Source organism: Nicotiana tomentosiformis, chromosome 5 (assembly GCF_000390325.3).
Source record: "Nicotiana tomentosiformis chromosome 5, ASM39032v3, whole genome shotgun sequence".
NCBI lineage: Eukaryota > Viridiplantae > Streptophyta > Magnoliopsida > Solanales > Solanaceae > Nicotiana > Nicotiana tomentosiformis.
The window spans coordinates 1438413-1458775 of NC_090816.1; the positions used below are offsets into that span (position 1 = coordinate 1438413).

The 20363-nt window shown below is 34.9% G+C and overlaps 2 protein-coding genes across 3 annotated transcripts; both read right to left on the reverse strand.

Annotated features, from left to right (window-relative positions):
- Nucleotides 1–29: 29 nt before the first annotated feature.
- On the reverse strand, nucleotides 30–11856 carry LOC104120952 (GDSL esterase/lipase At4g01130-like). Of its 2 annotated transcripts, none has more exons than XM_070201903.1 (5): nucleotides 11615–11856; nucleotides 10840–11049; nucleotides 10494–10651; nucleotides 747–1017; nucleotides 30–414 (listed from the first exon to the last, which is right to left on the reverse strand). In XM_070201903.1, the coding sequence occupies exons 1-5, from the start codon at nucleotides 11823–11825 to the stop codon at nucleotides 146–148; spliced, it is 1119 nt and encodes a 372-aa protein (XP_070058004.1). In that variant the 5' UTR covers nucleotides 11826–11856; the 3' UTR covers nucleotides 30–145. The 2 variants fall into 2 exon arrangements, with proteins under 2 accessions (XP_070058004.1, XP_009631126.1); XM_009632831.4 differs by lacking the exons at nucleotides 10494–10651; nucleotides 10840–11049; nucleotides 11615–11856 and adding exons at nucleotides 1821–1978; nucleotides 2064–2273; nucleotides 3597–3873.
- Nucleotides 11857–12690: 834 nt separating this feature from the next.
- On the reverse strand, nucleotides 12691–17101 carry LOC138891713 (uncharacterized). Its single transcript, XM_070175466.1, has 7 exons — nucleotides 16478–17101; nucleotides 15788–16019; nucleotides 15622–15681; nucleotides 14787–15546; nucleotides 14196–14621; nucleotides 13099–13294; nucleotides 12691–13056 (listed from the first exon to the last, which is right to left on the reverse strand). Exons 1-7 carry the CDS (start codon nucleotides 17099–17101, stop codon nucleotides 12691–12693), a joined length of 2664 nt encoding a protein of 887 aa, XP_070031567.1.
- Between the last annotated feature and the right edge of the window lie 3262 nt (nucleotides 17102–20363).

Below are 20363 nucleotides of genomic sequence, written 5' to 3' on the forward strand. Positions count from 1 at the left end.
ATAAATCGAACTGAATTAAAAGTCACTACTGATGGAACCAATTAAATGCATAAAATAAATATGTCAAAGCATCACTATCTTTTATTCATTTCTCCTAGTAATAACTCGTGGTTTATTTTCCCTACACTTACAAGAAAATCATGTATCAACCGATAGGTTGAATATCACAGAATTTTTGCAGTGAAAATGGAGGATCAAAATAAGAACCATTGAGAATGGCATATGTAGTGAATTTGTTTGCTGCTTCTGTGGCATGTATCCCATCCCAGCTTACATAATTGTATGGATCCTCACAAGCTGTGGCTGTCAATATTTGTCCATTTATCTGTTTGGTATTTCCACAGAATAGTTGCTGGTTGAAGTTGTAGGCACCACCTCCTTGCCCACAACATGCTTTGGTTCCATATTTTAACCCTATAAAGACAAACATCATTATGGTAAACTTGAGCTATGACAATATAAATAACTCATGAGATTAGCTTAAAGACTAAAAACTAAACCTCAAATAAGAAAAGAGGGAAAAAAGGGAAAATTCCCAAGTGGAGTCTTTTGTTTTTCGGCTAGCTAGACATTGAAGTCTAGTCAGAGCTACATGCAAAGAGTTCAAGTTTTATATACTGTTAGCATATAGATTTTTATACTATCACGTTGATTTGATCTACAGTAACATATAACTTTCCATAGTAAGTTTAATGTGGTAACTAAAAAAATATAGAAATAACCTACTATAACCGATTAAAACGTACCCTGAGAAGTGGGGTGTTGGAAAAGCTCCAAGAGCACAGCATTAGTGTCCACATAAACTACATTTGCATCTGAAAGTTGTTTTCTGATTTGTGTCAATGCTTCTTTAAGCATATTGTTATAATCCACCACTGCATTGTTGTATGATATCAAGCATCCAAATTGATCAATGTCTGAACTCTCATGAGGTAGCTCCACTAGAAACATTGGGTAACATCCAATTGGTGCAAGGTTAAGTACCAAAAATGTTCTTCCTCCTAATCCGTAGATTTCCTGGTGAAAAATCCATTACATATCAGCATGATCAGGTATCACACTATTAAGTTATACTTCTGTCCAATTTGTTTGGTATAGTTTGATTCTCCACGAAATTTAAGAAAGAAATTGAAAACGTAAAAAACTTGTGGTCTTAAACATGTTATTTATATTTGTGTAGCTTTAAGGCTTCTGATGCTTGTGGCTTTTGAACATGATATAATATTTCTGTGGCTATAAAAGCTGCTCACTAAGGGTAAGTTTTTGGTAGGACGGATTTTTAATTTTTCCATGTTTGATTGGCTTAAATATTTTGGAGAACAGTTTCCTTATGAACTCATTGATTTCCCTACCAAAAAGAAGAAAATATTTTCCAAACTCTTTCTCAACCTTTCCCTTCTCCCCCTTTCCAACCCCCTACCCCACCCCCACCCCTCGCGCACCCAACCCACCTCTAACATCGCCACCGCCACTTCGTCCCTAGACCTCAAACTACCTCTCTCCAATGCTCTTATCCATTTCTCCCATATAGTATGCGCAAATTATATATTTTTCGAAAAATATTTTTTGCTACTTAACCAAACACCAAAAAATAAATAAGAAAACTACTTATTTTCCTAGAAAACATTTTCCTTCATACCAAACACACCCTAAGGGTAAAATGTAAAAGTTCAAAGTTAACTACTTACAAACATATAAATGTGTCATTCTTTTTTAAACGAACTAATAAGGAAATATTGCCAAAACAAATTGAAATGTAAAAGACAGCTAATTATGCTTCAAAAGTTAGGACCCAGAAGACCAAATTCTGTTTAAATTACCTTGATGGTGCTAGTAATTTGGGAAACTACTTTAGGAAAGTATTGCTTCAATCCACTTATTCCTATTCTTGCCAAATTGCCAGTGAAATCATTCTGACCTATGTAAAATGTATAAAGTGACTTCCCAAATATGTCTGGGGAAGGCAGATTAGTGTTCCCTGGAAACAAAGATATATATAAAGATTATGATAAGCTAAAAAAATATATATGAATATTTCTAATTTGGAATAATATTCATAATACCTTTACTCTGAAGTTCATCGACTTTAACCTTAAATTCCTTCATTTGTCTGAGCTGAATTTCAAGAGAAAAGGGGCTAACTCCAGATACAAACAATGAAGTTTGTGGCAAGAGTACTGTGGATGCTGATGTTGCAAAGTTGGCACCATGTTTGTAATCTGAGCCAATTGATTGCAAATATGGACTCAAAAATGGATAACCTAATGCTTGAGCTGCACATTACATAAAACTTTCAGCAATCTTATACGTATGTAATATTTCCCACAATAGCTGCAAGGGGGACAATTTTTGTACTAAATATTTCCCACAATAGCTGCAAGGGGGACACTTTTAGTACTAAATCAAGAGATTATTAAGGAGATACTTCTTGAAATGAGGGAGCTCAATTAATCCATAAGAAGTGATCTTTACACAAATAGCCAACCAAATTCATTATTTATTTTTTCTAGTTGGGAAGACAGAGATTATATACTAATTATACAATTAGCCTAATATAATAATATACTCCCCCCGTCTCAAATTATCTGACATATTTCTCTTTTACGTGACCCTTAAGAAAGATTAATTAGGAGTTTTTGACTATTTTACCCTTATTTATGTCTTAAGATATAATCTCTCTTCATTTGAATATTTATTCTATTTATTTGTCATCTCCATCTTCAAGAACAATTACTATTAAGGGTAAAATGAGAAAAAAAATTACTCCCTCCGTTCCAGTTTACGTGGACCTATTTCCTTTTTGGTCCGTTCCAAAAAGAATGAACCCTTTCTAAATTTGGAAGCAATTTAACTTAAACTTCCAATTCTACCCTTAATGAGAAGCCTTTATAATCACACAAATACTCTGGATCCCTTTTTGACTTGTTTATGACCACAAATTCCACAAGTCTTTATTTTTTCTTAAACTCTATGCCTAGTCAAACAAGTTCACATAAGTTGGAACGGAGGGAATACTTTTTTTGTCTCGAACTTCTAACATGACAAATAATTTGAGACAATTATTTTTAGAAACCACAACAGAGAAGCCATATGAAAGGTCACGCATGCAATAGCTAGGACAAGGAATTGAAAATAAACCTATATATGGACAAAATTAAACAAGAACTTCCAACTATATATATAGTAAGGACATTGATGGACCAACTAATTTGCTTTTTACACCTAAGGCCATTTTTGTCTAGTAAGAAAAAAGACATTCAACTAACAGAAATGAAGATGCATCTATGCCTTCTCAAGATTATCTGAAACTTGTAAGCTAAGAGTTTCACCTTTATAAACTGCCGGTGCACAACAATTTTTTGCGTTATCAGATCACTTAAATGATAACCATAAATAACTATCTATAAAAAGTGAAATTAGTAACCAAAAAATCAAAGCAACTTACCTGCTACAACAAGTTAAAATACATATCAATAGTATAAAAATTTTTTTACGTTGACATCATGTATATAATTTAAATCTATTAAGAGTTTCGCTACTATAAACTGTGACAGTGTAAAAGAAAGATTCGTCTGAGAAAGTGAAAGATAAAATACCAAGAAAATCAACTATGACTCTGCCATCAGTTGGACGTCCGACTGGTTTTTTGAAATAAGTCATTCCATAAGGAGAACCCTGAGATGGGAAAGCAGCATAAAATCCACCAGTATCAGTATTTGAATCTCCAAAATTAAAAATAGCCTCAAATGCACATTTGCTTTCCACCAAATTAGAAGTTGCTATTAATAGAAAACAAACCACCATTAATGAAGACCACAAACTCATTCTAAATAGCTTCATTTTTTCTGTTGTTTTTCTCTCAAAACACAAGTATAGTATAGCTTATAGTAATGGATTCTGTTAAAGAATTGTTTTTCATCTTTATAGAAAGTGAAGCCATGCATGTGGACATTATCAACCGCTGACGCAATGAATTATTGCATATACAAACAAATACTGTTACTAATACTTTCAAATCCTATCCTATTCTCGTACTAATAATTATTTCATCAATCTTTATTCTTTTTCGGAAGGGAACCTTAAAGCAGCGCAACGGTAAAGTTGTTTTCATGTGACCTATAAGTCACGGGTTCAAGAAGTGGATGAGTAACACATGATGCCTTGTACACCGGGCTATCCTACCACCTTTTATTCCCCGCACCCTCAAACAGGGGCGGATCTATGTAGTGAGTTTGGGGTGCCACGCCACCCGGACGCTCGGAGAAAATTTTATGTATATATTGATATTTTACACAAGAAAATCTATATAAGTAAAGAGTGGCACCCTCAATCAATCACAAAGTAACTCTAGATGCCATGGTTAAACTACCAATTTCCCCATGCAAGATGCAATATCAAGACTCTGTTCAATTCCTGAGTCAATTTACTTACCCTTGATCCCTTTTCTAGTCTTTGCTTTTTGTACCTTTTCTTAGATTCCTTTATTTTTCCATCTTTGTATTTCCTTTCTTTTTGTACATCCCCATTTTTATTATTTATTAAATTATATATTTGATTCCTTTTTTCTTTATTTCTACATTTTCTCCCCATTTTTATTATTTATTAAATTATATGTTTGATTCCTCTTTTCTTTCTTTCTACATTTTCAAATATTTGTGATTTTAATCATTTTTTCTCTTTTTATCTATATAATATTATCATTTCCTTGGATTCATGTTTTGTAGAATGATGACATTGATAGACATAATATTAATCCAGTTATGCGTAAATTAAAAGAATTTGTTTTTATTTTATATTTTTATGTCACATTAACAAATAGAATTTGAATCGAGAGAATTAGATCGAATTGGACAAAACTTATTCAGTTTGGTGATAATGTATTTATTCATGCATAAAAATCTTGTAAATCGAACTAAATTAATTTAGAATGAATCGAACTGAACCAAGCCGAATTAATTCGAATGGATCGAAATGACTCAGTATACACTATAATTCAATCTTCTTCACTAATGGTAGGTTTAGATAGTGACACCCATAGTCATCAAATCCTGCATCGGCCTCTGCCCCAAGTACTTGCTCTTTTGTTCTTTGGTTCTTGCCTGTAGTTCACTTACATGGTTAAAAACAAGAAAGGAACAACTGTATCCTTCGGAAAATGCAATGAACTTATGTACGAGGTTGATTGTATTCTTTGGATTTAGTCTAAAAGAGGGGTAGAAATAAACAGTGTCTTTTTCTAATAACTTAGCTAGCTATTATACAGCTAGCAGCAAACAATATACTCCAATGTCGATCAACTGATGACAATGGCTAGCATTGGTCTTTGGAATAACACTATAACAAAAAAGTGGATAGACTACAAACTACTACTTCTGTATCATGTTATGTGTCTTAGTTTAACTGATACGGGATTTCAAAGTGGATTTTTTTGTTGTTGTAATCTTATTGTCTTAAACTAAAAGAGTGTATAATAACAAAAATATTATTTGACTTTTGTGGTCGGTACTCGTGAACATGTCATGTCATTCTTATAAGAGAATGTTATTAAGGATAAAAGTGAGAATATTGGAATTAAAAACATACTAATATAAAAGTGACATCTTTTTTTAAATGAACTAAAAATGAAGGTAAGACAAATAAATTGAAAGGGTAACGAGTTCGAGACCTAGAAACAGCCTCTTGCAGAAATGCAGGGTAAGGTTGCGTACAATAAACCTTTATGGTCTGGCCATTCCCCGAACCCTGCGCATAACGGGAGCTTAGTGAACCGGCTGAACTTTTTTTATAAATTGAAAGGGTGGAAGTAATTAATACTATGATCGGATTTTGGAAGGGGTTAACTTGAAAGTGTTTGATTTCATTTTGGCTTTCACAAACCAAAATAACGATGTATTTGGGGTTGGGGTGTGGAAACACACATGTTATCCCAATATGTGTACAATTTTTGGTTGGTTTTCAATGAAATTTATGAATTGAGACCCACATCTCGAATTTCATCAGGGCTATAATGTTGAATGCGGGCATCCCTTTCAACACAATTGATTAGTAGGCAGAGAGCCAAAGTAAAACGAAAGAAAAAGTTAACAGATGTGATATAATGACAATTCAAATATCGACCCTAACTTGAAGGATTGAAATACTCAAAGAATAATTTAGGCATAACCAACAAATTCAATAAAGGCTATATAGAAGAAATTTATTAAACTAGGGAGAGAACGTGATATGAGTCTTTTTCATAACTCATTAACTCTTCAATCTCTCTACATCATAGCTACCTCTCCACAAGGCAACTGAAAAAGTAGACGGAGAACGTGGTAGGAGGCTTTTTCACAACTCATAAATTCTTGAATCTCTCTACATCATAGTTACCTCCCTACAATAGAAAATATGTAGTAGCACCCCTATTTATAATACTACAAACCAAATTTGACTAGACTAATAAAACGTATTCCAATATGAATTTAGTAAATAAAACCTAACTAAACATGAATTAAGTAACCTAGTAAATACCAAATCCTAAACAACTTAGGAATAATAATTAATTTTAGTTTAATTTCCAACAGTCTCCCTTAAACCAAGATATTCAGACTTGAGCATGTCATGAGTAACATCAAGTCTTGTAGAAGTCAAATACCTTAGACTCTCCACCAATTCCCTAAAATATGTTGCATCAACAAAGTCGTGAGTATTATCTTTAGTTAACTTAAACTTCTCTTCAATATTTGCCATATATGATTTGGCTTTAACCATGGTAAATCCCTTCAAAATATCATCAACATATTTTTTCTTTACTTTAAAACCATTTACTTCTCCAACTGCTTTGTGGGTAGTCTTGTACACCCATTCAATTCTAATTGGCAATTTTATAGGTTGTAGAATAATATCGTTAACGAACAGTTCGTCATGCTCCTTGAGACATGCAATTTTGAAAAATGGCACGAAATTGATTACATCTTGAATATCTATAATCATGTGTTGTAGTTCTGAATCCCAAATTATTTCTGCTTCAATCTTGGGTAGATTATCATAAATTTTCTCTGATGAATCATCATGCTTTTTTCGTTACTAGGTTTATCTTCAATACCATAAAATAACTCTTCTTGTAAAATACCAATCTCTTTTGGATGGGCATCTCTTGCAACTAAATCGTCCTTTTTAACAATTGCAAAAATTCTTAGCAGATCAATTTGAACATTATTTGACTTCTCTTCGCTTTCAATGGAATCTATATCACAACAAAAATTACATGTACCTTCTCTTATTTTTCTCCTCTATTTCTGAATTTTGGCCTTCTTAATTTATTTCCACCATTATTGGTGTGCCTTCCTTTTCTTTTGGTTGATCATCCTTTTCTAGCGATACATTATCTAGTGTCTCATCTTTCTGTTGATTCAGTGATCTCTCATATGTCACAAATTCCCCTTGTAAATCATCAAGTCTGAGAGTGCTAAGATCTTTGATAGCATCAAGAGTAATTTTCTTGTTGTTAAACTTTAAACTGAGAGACTGCACAATACTTCTCCATTGGTCCTTAGACAATTGACTATTTCTTCAATTCTTGTAAAGAATTCTTTGATAGACTCTGTTGGTTTCATACGAGCCAACTCAAATTAACTCCTAAACTCTTGCAGATTCTCCTTCTTTATGTCAGCAACTTTTCGATATGACTTCACCAAGATTGTCCAAGCCTCCTTTGGTGACTTTGTATGCAAATATTTTTTTAGATACATGCAATTCGACCTTAATGGCGAGATAGTAGCGTGCCTTATAATCTAAATGTCTTTTCTTCTCCAATTGCGTAGCTGCATCACCCGTCAATGTTGTGCCTTTTAGGGGTTCCTCAAATCCTTCATCAATGATGGACCATAATCCAATATCCTTAAAAAAAATTCTTCATCTGTTGATACCAAGTTTCAAAATTACTTTTGCCATCAAACACAAAAGCGGGACAATTAGGTAATAGAGTATCCATATTTTCTTTGGATCTCTTACCTGCTCTAACATAATCTCACACAGGCTCTGATACCAATCTAAAAGATTGAAATACCCCAAGAATAATTTAGACACAACCAACAAATTCAACAAAGGTTATATAGAAGAAATTTATTAAACTAGGGAGAGAACGTGGTAAGAGGCTTTTTAACAACTCATAAACTCTTGAATCTCTCTACATCATAGTTACCTCTCTATAATAGAAAATATGTAGTAACACCCCTATTTATAATACTACAAACCAAATTTGACTAGAGTAACAAAACCTATTCCAATATGAATTTGATAAATAAAACCTAAATAGACATGAATTAAGTAACCTAGTAAATACCAAATCCTAGACAACTTAGGAATAATAATTAATCTTGGTTTAATTTCCAACATAACTAGATTGATATTGAGCAGTTGTTGTCGCAGTTTATTTCCTCCAACTTACAAGAAAATGGTGTATCAACCAATAGGCTGAATATCACAGAATTTTCGCAGTGAAAATGGAGGACAAAATAAGAACCATTTGAGAATGGTATATGTAGTGAGTTTAGTTGTTTGCTGCTTCTGTGGCATGTATTCCATCCCAATCCCAGCTTACATAATTGTATGGATCATGACAAGCCGTGTCTGTCAATGTTTATCTAATTTTAACCCTGAAAATTGGAGAAAACATCATTATGGTAAACTTGAGTTATAGCAGTATAAATAACTCATGAAATTAGCACAATGACATAAAGCTAAACCTGGTAATAAGATTAAGGGGAAAGAAAGGGGAGAAATTCCTTAGTGGTGTCTTTGGCTTTTGCAGCTAGCTACACATTGAAGGTATAATCGAGATATTGACAAAGAGTTTAAGTTGTTTTGTACACTGATTGTACGCTTTTTATACCATTATGTTGATATGACCTACCATAACATGTACTATTCCTAGTAACAAGTTTAATATTATAACATGAAAATATAGTAATAACCTATTACAACCGATTACTTCGCATTGATAGTGTGCGATTCATGTAATAACTTGCTTATTCAACAATCTCATTAGAAGGCAGGGCAGGCCAGTGAACAAGGTATTCCGTATTCACGCAAGATCTGGGGAAGGGCCGAACCCTAAGGAGTGTGATATATATATATATATAGACAGTCTACCATATTGCAAATATTAGTGGCCGCTTCCACGGCTCGACCCCGTGAACTATAGGTCATACGGAGACAACTTTACTGTTGCTCCAAGGCTCCCCTACTCAGCTCGATGTAGAAACACCCAGCATTCACACAGGGTCCGGGGAAGGCCGTATCCCAAGGGGGTGTGATGTAGGCAGGTTACCCTAATGCAAATATCAGTGATTGATTCTACAACTCGAACCCGTGACCTATAGGTCATAAATAGATAACTTTACCCTAATACAAGCATAAGTGTCTAATCCAGAATTGTCAGTTAGTAAATGACAAAATTAAACTGAAAATTTTGTCCATAAACGCTTATAAACACTATCATAAACCGTTATCCGTCCATAATTATCCAGCAAACAGAATAATACGCCATTAAAGCTAATGACGATGATATCATATCCCAAGAATTATATTATTATCAGTCCACACATTAGTCTCAGAAGAAAAACTTTCGACCGTTATACTTGAAAGTAACTCAATCCAAGGTGCTACATAGCGAACTATAGTAAAGGAGATGACATTGTCATCTACTTTACAAGCAAATCCAATATATGGATCTTTTATTCTGATTCGAGTTCTAGGGATATCAAAACGCTGCCTCGTGGCAGGATTATAAACATAACAAATCCTCTGTCTGCTTCTACGCTTATCGCAAAGAAGAAAACCATTGGAAGATGCAACAATATTAACTCTCTCGCCAATAAAATGGACTGACTCATCTAAACTGTTACCAAGTAATAATGGCGATACCTGATACGAGAAGAAGAAGCGATTTTTTTGATTTTGTAAACGAGTACGGGTATCCACACAAAAGAAACCAATTAAGTAAGGTAGACACCAGCATTTTTTAGAACGGTAAACTTCAGCAATATATGCGCTTTCGCCAATTCTTAGATACACATGTAAACCTAGCAAGCGATTTTGATGATATGTTAGTTGTGGGATTTCGCTGGGTATGTTGTTGAAGACTTGATGATAGTTCTTAAATTATATAAACTGACAGTGTTATATATTAACATGTTATAGCAGATAATTAATGTTTAACTATCATATAGAGTTACCCTCCACTTCCAACCAAAAGATTGTGAGTTCGAGTCATCCCAAAAGCAAGGTGGGGAGCTCTTGGAGGGAGGGAGCCGAGGGTCTATCGGAAACAGCCTCTCTATCCTAGGGTAGGGGTAAGGTCTGCGTACAAACTACCCTCCCCAAACCCCACTAGTGGGATTATATTGGATTGTTGTTGTTGTATCATATAGAGTTACCCATAATTACTATATAAGTTAGTAAATATTATTTACAATGTCAATATACAAAACTTAAACTCTTGATGATATTACCTTGATGGTGCTAGTAATTTGGGAAACTACTTTGGGTAAGTATTGCTTCACTCCACTTATTCCTATTCTTGCCAAATCATCAGTGAAATCATTCTGACCTATGTTGAATGTATAAAGTGACTTCCCAAATATGTTCGGGGAAGGCAGATTACTATTCCCTGGAAACCATAAGATAGATCATGAGTAACATCAAAAGTATATTACGATGTTCAACAACAACATACCTAGTGTAATCCCACAAGTAGGATCTGACAAAGATAGTGTGGACGCAGACCTTACCGCTGTCTTGTGCGGGTAAAAAGGCTATTTCCGATACGATATTTATAAAGTGGAATTTATACTTTACCTTTACTTTGAAGTTCATCGACTTTAACCTTAAATTCTTTCATTTGTCGAAGCTGAATTTCAAGAGAAAATGGGCTAACTCCATATACAAATAATGAAGATTGTGGCAAGAGCACTGTAGATGATATTGTTGCAAAGTTGACACCATGTCTGTAATCTGATCCAATTGATTGCAAATATGGACTTACAAATGGCAAACCTAGTGCTTGAGCTGCATATCAAAGAACACTAAAAGTTTCAGTAATCTTTATAGAATTTGGACCAGAACACTTTCTATAACAACTAGTTCCCGCTATGCGCGGGTCCAGGGAAGGGCCAGACTACAAGGTTCTATTGTACGCAACCTTACCCTGCATTTCTGCAAGCGGCTGTTTTCACGGCGCGAATCCGTGACCTCCTGGTCACATGACAGTAACTTTACTAGTTACGCCAATATTACCCTTAAAAAAAGTATATTAACTATATAAAAAATAAGACAAGCTACCTACTATATGTTAAAACTTGTAAATGTTTTTTTTTACAATGTGGTTTGTGCGTATTAAATTAAATTAATCCATTAGTCAAAGAAAATAGAACTTCTAAACTTACACTTGACGTTCAGACATTATCACATTAAAAGACGTCGATACTATTAGTTGCATTTTCTGGTATCTACTCTATTGCATAAACAACCGTTCTTCCTACAGTAAGCAATCAAATCTCTAAAGCTAAATGATGGGGAAAAAATGACTTGTTAATCTGCTTTTTGCAAGAAAATGAATGGAGATGAAAAATACCAAGAAAATCAATTATGACTCTGCCATCACTTGACCGTCCGACTGGTTTTTTGAAATAAGTCATTCCATAAGGAGAACTCTGAGATGGGAAAGCTGCATAAAATCCACCTGTATCAGTATTTGAGTCTCCAAAATTAAAAATAGCCTCAAATGCACATTTGTTTTCTACCAAATTAGCAGTAGTTGCTATTAAAAGAAACCAGACCACCATTATTGAAGACCCTAAGCTCAGTCTTAATAATGGCCTCATTTTACTGTTGTTTTTCTCTCAACACACTAAAGTATAACTCAATGTCGGCTGAAGGTTAACAGCTTGTTTGGAGGTTGTTACCCTTTGTATTGTATTGTATTGTATTGTATTGTTATCATAAAATAATATTTGTTTTGATTGTTTAGTTAAAATTGATTGTATTGTATTGTTAAATCCGTTGTATTGTATTGTTCCGTAACAATGAAAAGTCCAATTTTTTGAAATAACCGATTTGGTGTGGTGGGATTGTTTCCTATTTTTCGTTCAAGTTATGCCCTAACTTATTACTGCATAAATTTTTTTAACTCCAAATCTCAACCTATAACCTACTCTTTTTTTTTTTTTTCGGAACTGGTTCTGTCGTTGCCAACTCCACGATCAAAGATAACAAGAATAAGTTTGGCCCTTTCTTTGTTTCTTTGTTCCTTTCTGCTCTTTTTTTATGCACACAGTGCAATCGAGTGTGAACAACTCTAGGAAATGAAGAATTTCGAAGAACAGTTAGGCTAGATCATGGACCGAGATGTTAGCTAAGAGAAGAACAGTTAGAGGAGAAGAAGAGTGTTATTTTCATGAATGAGATCCAAATGTGTATAATGAGATCTATATATCCAGCTAGATTTGATGCCTTCTCTTTCCCGCCCATGTAAATAACTTTCTAACAACAACTAACTTCCTAACTGCTTCTAACTAATTTCCGGAATCTTCCAACTAACTGGCACATCACCTCACCTTAGTTAAGTATTTACAATTGAAGCTAATTATATTCATTACTACTAAACATTGCAACAATACCCCCTACAGAAGCACAGTCTTGTCCTCAAGACTAGAAGGAAGGAAATCGATGTTGCAGCTCAGAGACATATTCCCAAGTAGCTTGATAAGCATCAATGCCTGTCCATTTGACTAGCACTTGTACCACAACTTTATTGCCTCTCTTCACCATCCTCCTAGCTAACACTTGTTCAGGTAATGGACAGTAAGGAATAGAGAGATGAAATACATGAGGGTGATTGGTGTTGGTAGGAACTTCATGACATTTCTTCAATTGAGAGACATGGAAAGTAGGATGAATCAGAACATCAGCAGGAATGAGCAGCTTGTAGGCAACGGTTTCAATCTTAGCTTCAATAGGATAAGGGCCATAATACTTGGCATCAAGCTTGTTAAATGGTCTAGTAGCGACAAACACCTGCCTATAGGGTTATATCTTAAGATAAACCTAGTCTCCCACTTCAAAGTTCCTATCAGATCTATGTTTGTCAGCTAGATCCCGTATTCTCTGCTGTGCTCTTAATATATGGAACTTCAGAAGATGGATGATTGCCTCCCTAGCAGCCAAGGATCTATCAACCATTTCTAAAACAGCTTCACCAGCTAGATAGCGAAGATGAAGAGGTGGTTTCTGGCCATATAAAACCTTATAAGGACTGCATTTGATAGCAGTATGGTAGGTAGTATTATACCACCATTCAGCTAATGGTAGATACTTAGGCCAGTCCTAAGGGCTGTCAGAACAAAAATATCTTAGATAGGTCTCTAAAGTTCCTTTCAAAACTTTAGTTTGGCCATCAGTTTGAGGGTGATATGATATTGATCTCTGCAGCTGAACACCTTGTATAGCAAGCAGTTCTTGCTAAACGTTGTTGAGAAAGATTGGATCTCTATCACTGGTTATGGTAGTAGGCCACCCATGTAGTTTAAACACATTGTCCAAGAAGGACCGAGCCACTGTCTGGGAAGTATATGGATGTTGTAGGCTCATAAAATGACCATACTTGCTAAGTCTATCAACAACAACCAAAATGACATCCTTATCATGGGACCTAGGCAATCCTTCAATGAAATCTAACAGATGTCAGTCCATACCCCATCAGGAATAGGTAGTGGTTGTAGTAGGCCAGGAGAGGCAGCAACATCATACTAATGTATTTGGCACACATCATATTTGTTGATGAAATCTCTGATATCAGTAGCCATTAACTTCCAATAGAATAGGGATTGCAACCCTTTTAAAGTAGAATCCATTCCAGAATGCCCAATTGTGTGGTTGAATGACACAATATAATAATAAGTGTTCTGAGTTGTTGATCAGCACCAACCACCAGTCTACCCTTCCATCTCAGGTGGTCATTACACCAAGTAAATGACTAAAAAGGCTAAGTTTGCAATTTGGCAATCAACTCTTGCAAATAAGTATCAAAAGTCCAAGTAGCTTTGATTTGATCATATAGGGAGTCATTTGGAGATAGTAAAGAAATAGCTAATAGTTCAAAGTCAGGTTTCCTAGACAATGCATCAACAACCTTATTCTCAGCTCATTTTATATACTCAATAGAGAAATCAAAGGTCATAAGCTTGGAAATGCCAGCTATTTGAAAGTCAGTGTGGATTTGTTGTTCCAGCAAATGCTTCAATGCTTTTTGATCTATCCTGACACTGAATGGCCTCCCCAAGAGGTAGTGTGACCATTTAGTAACAACAAATATAAGAGCTAATAGCTCCCTGTCATAGACAGACATGGCCTGATGTCTGGCTGCTGGAGATCTACTGATATACGCTATTGGATACCCTTGATGCATCAACACAACACCTATGCCCTTACCACTTGCATCAGTCTCAACCAAGAAAGGTTTTGAAAAATCTGGCATTGCTAGTACATGAGCAGAAATCAAGGCTTGCTTCAACTTTTGGAATGCTGCAGTAGCTTCAGAGGTCCAAACATAACCATCCTTCTTAAGTAAATCATGTAGTGGTCTGCATATAGTGACATAACCTTGTATGAACCTCCTATATTAGCTAGCAAGGCCTAAGAACCCTCTTAGTTACTTAATATTATCAGGAATGTGCCACTGTTCAACTACTGTAATCTTCTTAGGATCTGTAGCAACTCCTTCTTGACTAATAAAGTGTCATAAATACTCCACTTTAGAGATACCAAATGCACACTTAGACATCTTGGCATATAGCTGGTATTTCAGCATTAGTTCAAAATTAGCTTCCACATGCTTAACATGATCAGCTATGCATTTGTTGTATATTAGTATGTCATCAAAAAAGACTAACATTGTCTTCCTTAGTAAGGGTCTGAAGACTGAATTCATAAGGTTTTGGAAGGAAGATGGGGTATTGGTTAGCCCAAAGGGCATAACCAAAAACTCATAGTGGCCTTCATGAGTTTTAAAGGCTATATTGTGAGTGTCACCCTCAGCCATCCTCAACTGATGATAGCCTTCCCTGAGATTAATTTTAGAGAATACCACTGCACCACCTAATTCATCCAGCAGGTCCGCTATAATATGTATAGGGAATTTATCTTTAATGATCATTTGATTCAACTCTCTATAGTCAATACACAATCTCCAGCTCCCATTTCTTTTTCCTACCAACACAACTGGTGAAGCATAGGGACTAGTACTATGTTGTATAACCCCCTGGTCTAACATCTCTTTTACCAACTTTTCTATGATGTCCTTTTTAATTCCAGGATATCTATAAGGCCTTTTGTTGATTAGATTTGCTCCTTCAACTAATGGAATTCTATGATCAAATGCACCTATATGAGGTGGCAAGATACTAGGCACAGGAAATATGCTAGCATATTGGTCAATTAAGCTAGCTAGTTCAGGAGCAATGAAATCACCTTGTGTAGCTTGACTATTATGGTAGTAAATCCTTTCATCTTCATTAGTGGCAACAGTTAACATAAAAAACTGAGTACTGTCCCACTCAATCTTATTAACCGTTTATGCCTTACCTGCTTGCTCCCCATAGAATATGCTTTTTACCCCGATACATGAACTCAATAGTTCTATTCCTGAAGTCAAACAGTGTTCTACCCAAAGTATTCAACCATTGAACAACCAAGACAATATTCACATTACCCAAAGGCAACAATAATAAGCTAGAACTTAATGTAGTACCTTGCAGAAGCCATTGGAGATTCTTGCAAACTGAAGCTGTCTGTACTTTCCTTCCATCAGCTACACTGACAGATTGAGCCATGATACTGCTGGCCTTGCATCCTAGCTTCTTGGCCATATATTGGTCAATAAAATTATGGGTGCTTCCTGTATCAATAAGGACATGTAGAGGCCTTTTCTCATGGTAACTAGTTACCCTGATGGTCTGATAACCTGTTACACCAGTGAAAGCCTACAGTAATATTGTCATGAGTTCATCCAATTCTTCCACAACTTTTTGCAATGAATCCTCTATGGTTTCATTTACACCTATATCACCATCCATAACCTCCACCATATAAATTTGTCTATTAGAATTGCATTTATGCCCCGCAACATACTTCTTATCACAAAAGAAACAAAGACCCTTGGCTCTTTTTTTCATCCATTTCTGCCGCAGTCAACCTTCTTCCTGGATCTTATTAGGCCTAACTTGCTGTGATTATTTGGTTTCCTGAATGTAGGTTGGGAAGTATTTGATTTCTGTAAATTATGAGGTTTATAGTGGTTTGGAGTGGGTAACAGACCATTCTGAGAGGGTCTATATATAGGTTTCAATCCCCATGTTTTGGCTTGAGTTTAAAATACCTATTCTTGTAGCCTTGCAATCTTATAGGCTTACATTAATGTCCTTGGAGATTGCACTTTTACTGCCTTATTGAGTTCAGGTTTCAATCCTCCCAGAAAATAACTGACAGTGTTCTCATTAGAGAGGTTCACACCAGTTAGCAATCTATCAAATTCAGCTTGATACTCCTTCACACTACCAGTCTGCACCAGATTTTTGAGAGACTCCATATGATCTTCAAATTCTTCCCCAAACCTTTCATTCAAAGCTATTACATACTCAGTCCAAGTAGGGTCAATTACTGAGTTTCTAGCCTTGATGTAAGCTCTATGCCAAGCAATTGCCTCACTTTCTAAATGAATTGAAGTTACCTTGACTCTTTGATCAAAAGGAACTTCGTTCATAACAAAGAATTGATCCACCTTATACAACCATGTTTTCAAATTATGTCCAGAAAATTTAGGAAATTTCAACCTAGAGTAGCTAGTGAAGAAACTACCAGTAGTTTGTTGATTAACATGATTGTCTTTGGCTCTCTTTTCAGGTTCGACATTAGCAGAGCAATCTCTGTTATCTGTTGAAGATCCAGCCCTAAAGATTTCAGTTCCATTTCCCTTCTTGCTGGAGTTATTGGTAGTAGCTCGCATCTCCATCAATTCCTTATCAACTACCAGATTTCGCTCATTTATATTAGTCATCCCTTCCATAAGTTTTTGCAATTGCAATTAAATCTGAACAAGTTTTCCCCCATGTCTTCAGACTGTTGGTCTTGACTTCTGTTTCTGGTCATAATCTCATTGTTTTTAGTCATGACTTAGTGCCAAGGATCGAGCAGCTCTGATACCAATTGATGCACACAGTGCAATCGAGTGTGAACAACCCTAGGAAATTAAGAATTTTGAAGAACAATTAGGCTAGATTAGGGTATCAACCGAGATGTTAGCTAAGAGAAGAATAGTTAGAGGAGAAGAAGAGTGTTATTTTCATGAATGAGATCCAAATGTGTACAATGAGATCTGTATATCCAACTAGATTTGATGCCTTCTCTTTCCCGCCCATGTAACTAACTTTCTAACAGAAACTAACTTCCTAAATGCTTCTAACTAATTTTCGAAATCTTCTAACTAACTGCCACATCAGCTCACCTTAGCTAAGTATTTACAGTTGAAGCTAATTACATTCATTAGTACTAAACATTGCAACATTTTTCTTTATTCATTCGTTATTTTCTTTGTTTCTTTATCAGCCACCAGGTTCTGCCCTTTACTTATTTACCCTTTACTTATTTTTATGCGTAATTCATAATAAATTTAATATTTAAAATAATTGAGGGTATTTTAGTAAACTTATCAATTGCAGTACAGTATGATACAGTCAAACCAAATATCAAAAATATTATTTAACAACAGCAAACAATACAATCTATCCAAACGTTGTATTCATAAAATGATATGATACAATACAATATAATACATTATAAAACAATGGGTAACAATGATCCAAACAGAGTGTAAGCAAGTAAAATAAGGGCTTTAGGGTCCAAAATGATCTTAAACATGTCATAACACTCTTATAAAAGAGTGTCACTAATGATAAAATGAAAATATTAAAATTTAAAACTTACTGACTAAATATAGAAAGGTGATATACTTTTTTAAACAGACTAAAAAGTAAAGTAAGATACAAATTAAAATGGAAAGTAAGTTAATACTCGATCGGAGTTTGGAGAGATTACCTTGCAAAAAAAGTTTTGACTTCATTCTTGTGATGACCCAAAATATCATCTTTAAATTTAATAAGTAATTCTGTATTCTAAAACCTCAAAAAGTACTATTTATCATTCTTCGACTTGCGTGCGTAATCTGTACAATTTTCCGGAAAGTTTTTATGTGAAAAATGGATTGAAATATGAAATAGAGCTTTAAAACTCAACTGAGTTGACGTTGGTCAACATTTTGAGCAAACAGACTCGGATCAGTATTTTGACAATTTCGGTAGGTCTGTATCATGATTTGGGACTTGGGCGTATGTCCGCAATCGAATTTCGAGGTCCCTAGCCCGAGATATGGAATTTTGATGAAAATTTAAAAGCTTGAAAGCTTAATGATTTTTAAGAATTCATTGATGTTGGATTTACTGATGCCGGGTCCGTATTTTTGGTTCCTGAGCCTGGTATAGGTCAACTATAATATTTATGACTTGTCTGCCGAATTTGGTGAGAAACGAAGTTGATTTGACGTGATTCAGATGTCCGGCTGTAAAAATATAAGTTTTAAAGTTTTCTTGAAAATTCCATTCGAGTTGGTGTTCAATTCGTAGTTCTAGGTGTTATTTTGGCGATTTGATCGCGAGAGTAAGTTTGTACGACATTTTAGGACTTGGGTGCATGTTTGGTTTGGAGCCCCGAGGGCTCGGGTTGGTTTCGGTTGGTTAACGGATCATTTTTGGACTTGGGAAAATTGCAGAAATGTGCTTCTGGTATCCTTCTTCGCGTTCGCGAAGAAGAAACTGGAGGCAGACGGAATTGTGCTTTGCGTTCGCGACAGAGGGAACGCGTTCGCGAAGGGTCTAGGTGCAAAGCTTTGCGTTCACGATCAAAGCCTCGCGTTCGCGAAGGGGAAGAGGCTAGACAGGAAAATTTGCCTTCGTGTTCGCGAAGGGCATCTCGCGTTCGCGAAGAGTAAAATTAGACAATACAAATTTGTGCTTCGTGAACGCGAGGCACTGACCGCGTTCGCGAAGGGTAAAAATCCCAGAAACAGAACTTAAGTTCTCGAAAATGGGATTTGTCCCATTTTCTACCCTTTTTCATTTTTGAGCTCGGATAAGGCAATTCTTGGGCGATTTTTACGGGAAATTATTGGGGTAAGTGTTCCTTATCCTATATTGATTATATTTTATGATTCCATACTCATTTATATCATGAATCCGTAAATTTATGGAAGCAAAATCAGATTTTTATAAAATCTTCCAAAAACGAAAATTTAAGATTTGAAGGTCCATTTGACATCAGAATTGGATAATCTTTGTATGGTTGAACTCGTAGCGGAACGGTTATTCGAATTTTGCGAGTTCTTCCGTGATTTGAGATGTGGGTCCCACTGTCAAATATTTAAATAAATTTCAGATTTTTATCCGGAAAATTAGTAAATTCATATAGAATTAATTCCTATGATTCGTATTGCGTATATCGAATTGTTTGTGAATAGATTTGAAACTTTTGGAGACAAATTCAAAAGGAAAAGTTGTGGTCGAATAAATTATTGGAATTTGCAAAGCGAGGTAAGTGTCGTGGTTAACCTTGACTTGAGGGAATAGAACCCTTAAATTATTTGTTATGTGAAATGCATGTGAACAACATATAGGCGAGGTGACGAGTGTCTATACATCGTCAAATTAATTGTTTGCATATTTACTTGAAAAATCATAAATTATTTTAATCATGAATTAATTGTTATAATAATTATTTCTTTCCTATTCTTTGACAAATATTAATTCTTGAATTCCTGAAATAATTATTACATGCTATTTGATTTATGTGTATTAATTGCTACTTGACATTTAGCATATTTAATATTAAACTGCCTATTTTCTCCCTGATTTCCTAAATAAATTGTTGTTTGTCATTGTTTGTTTCATAATTAAATCATAATTATTGTATGCTTGTTGTCTTAAAAACTTTATATTAATTGTTGCATTCATTGGGGTAATTTCTTCTATAAGAATTTGTAAATGAATATATTAGAGGAGCGGGTTGCAAGCCGCAAAAGAATTGATTGAAATGAATATATTGGAGGATCGGGTTGCATGCCGTAACAGACTTATTTAAAAGTCGATATATATATATATATATATATATATATATATATATATATATATATATATATATATATATATATATATATATATTGGGGGATCGGGTTGCACGCCGCAACAGAATTGAATATGAATATATTGTAAGAGCGGGTT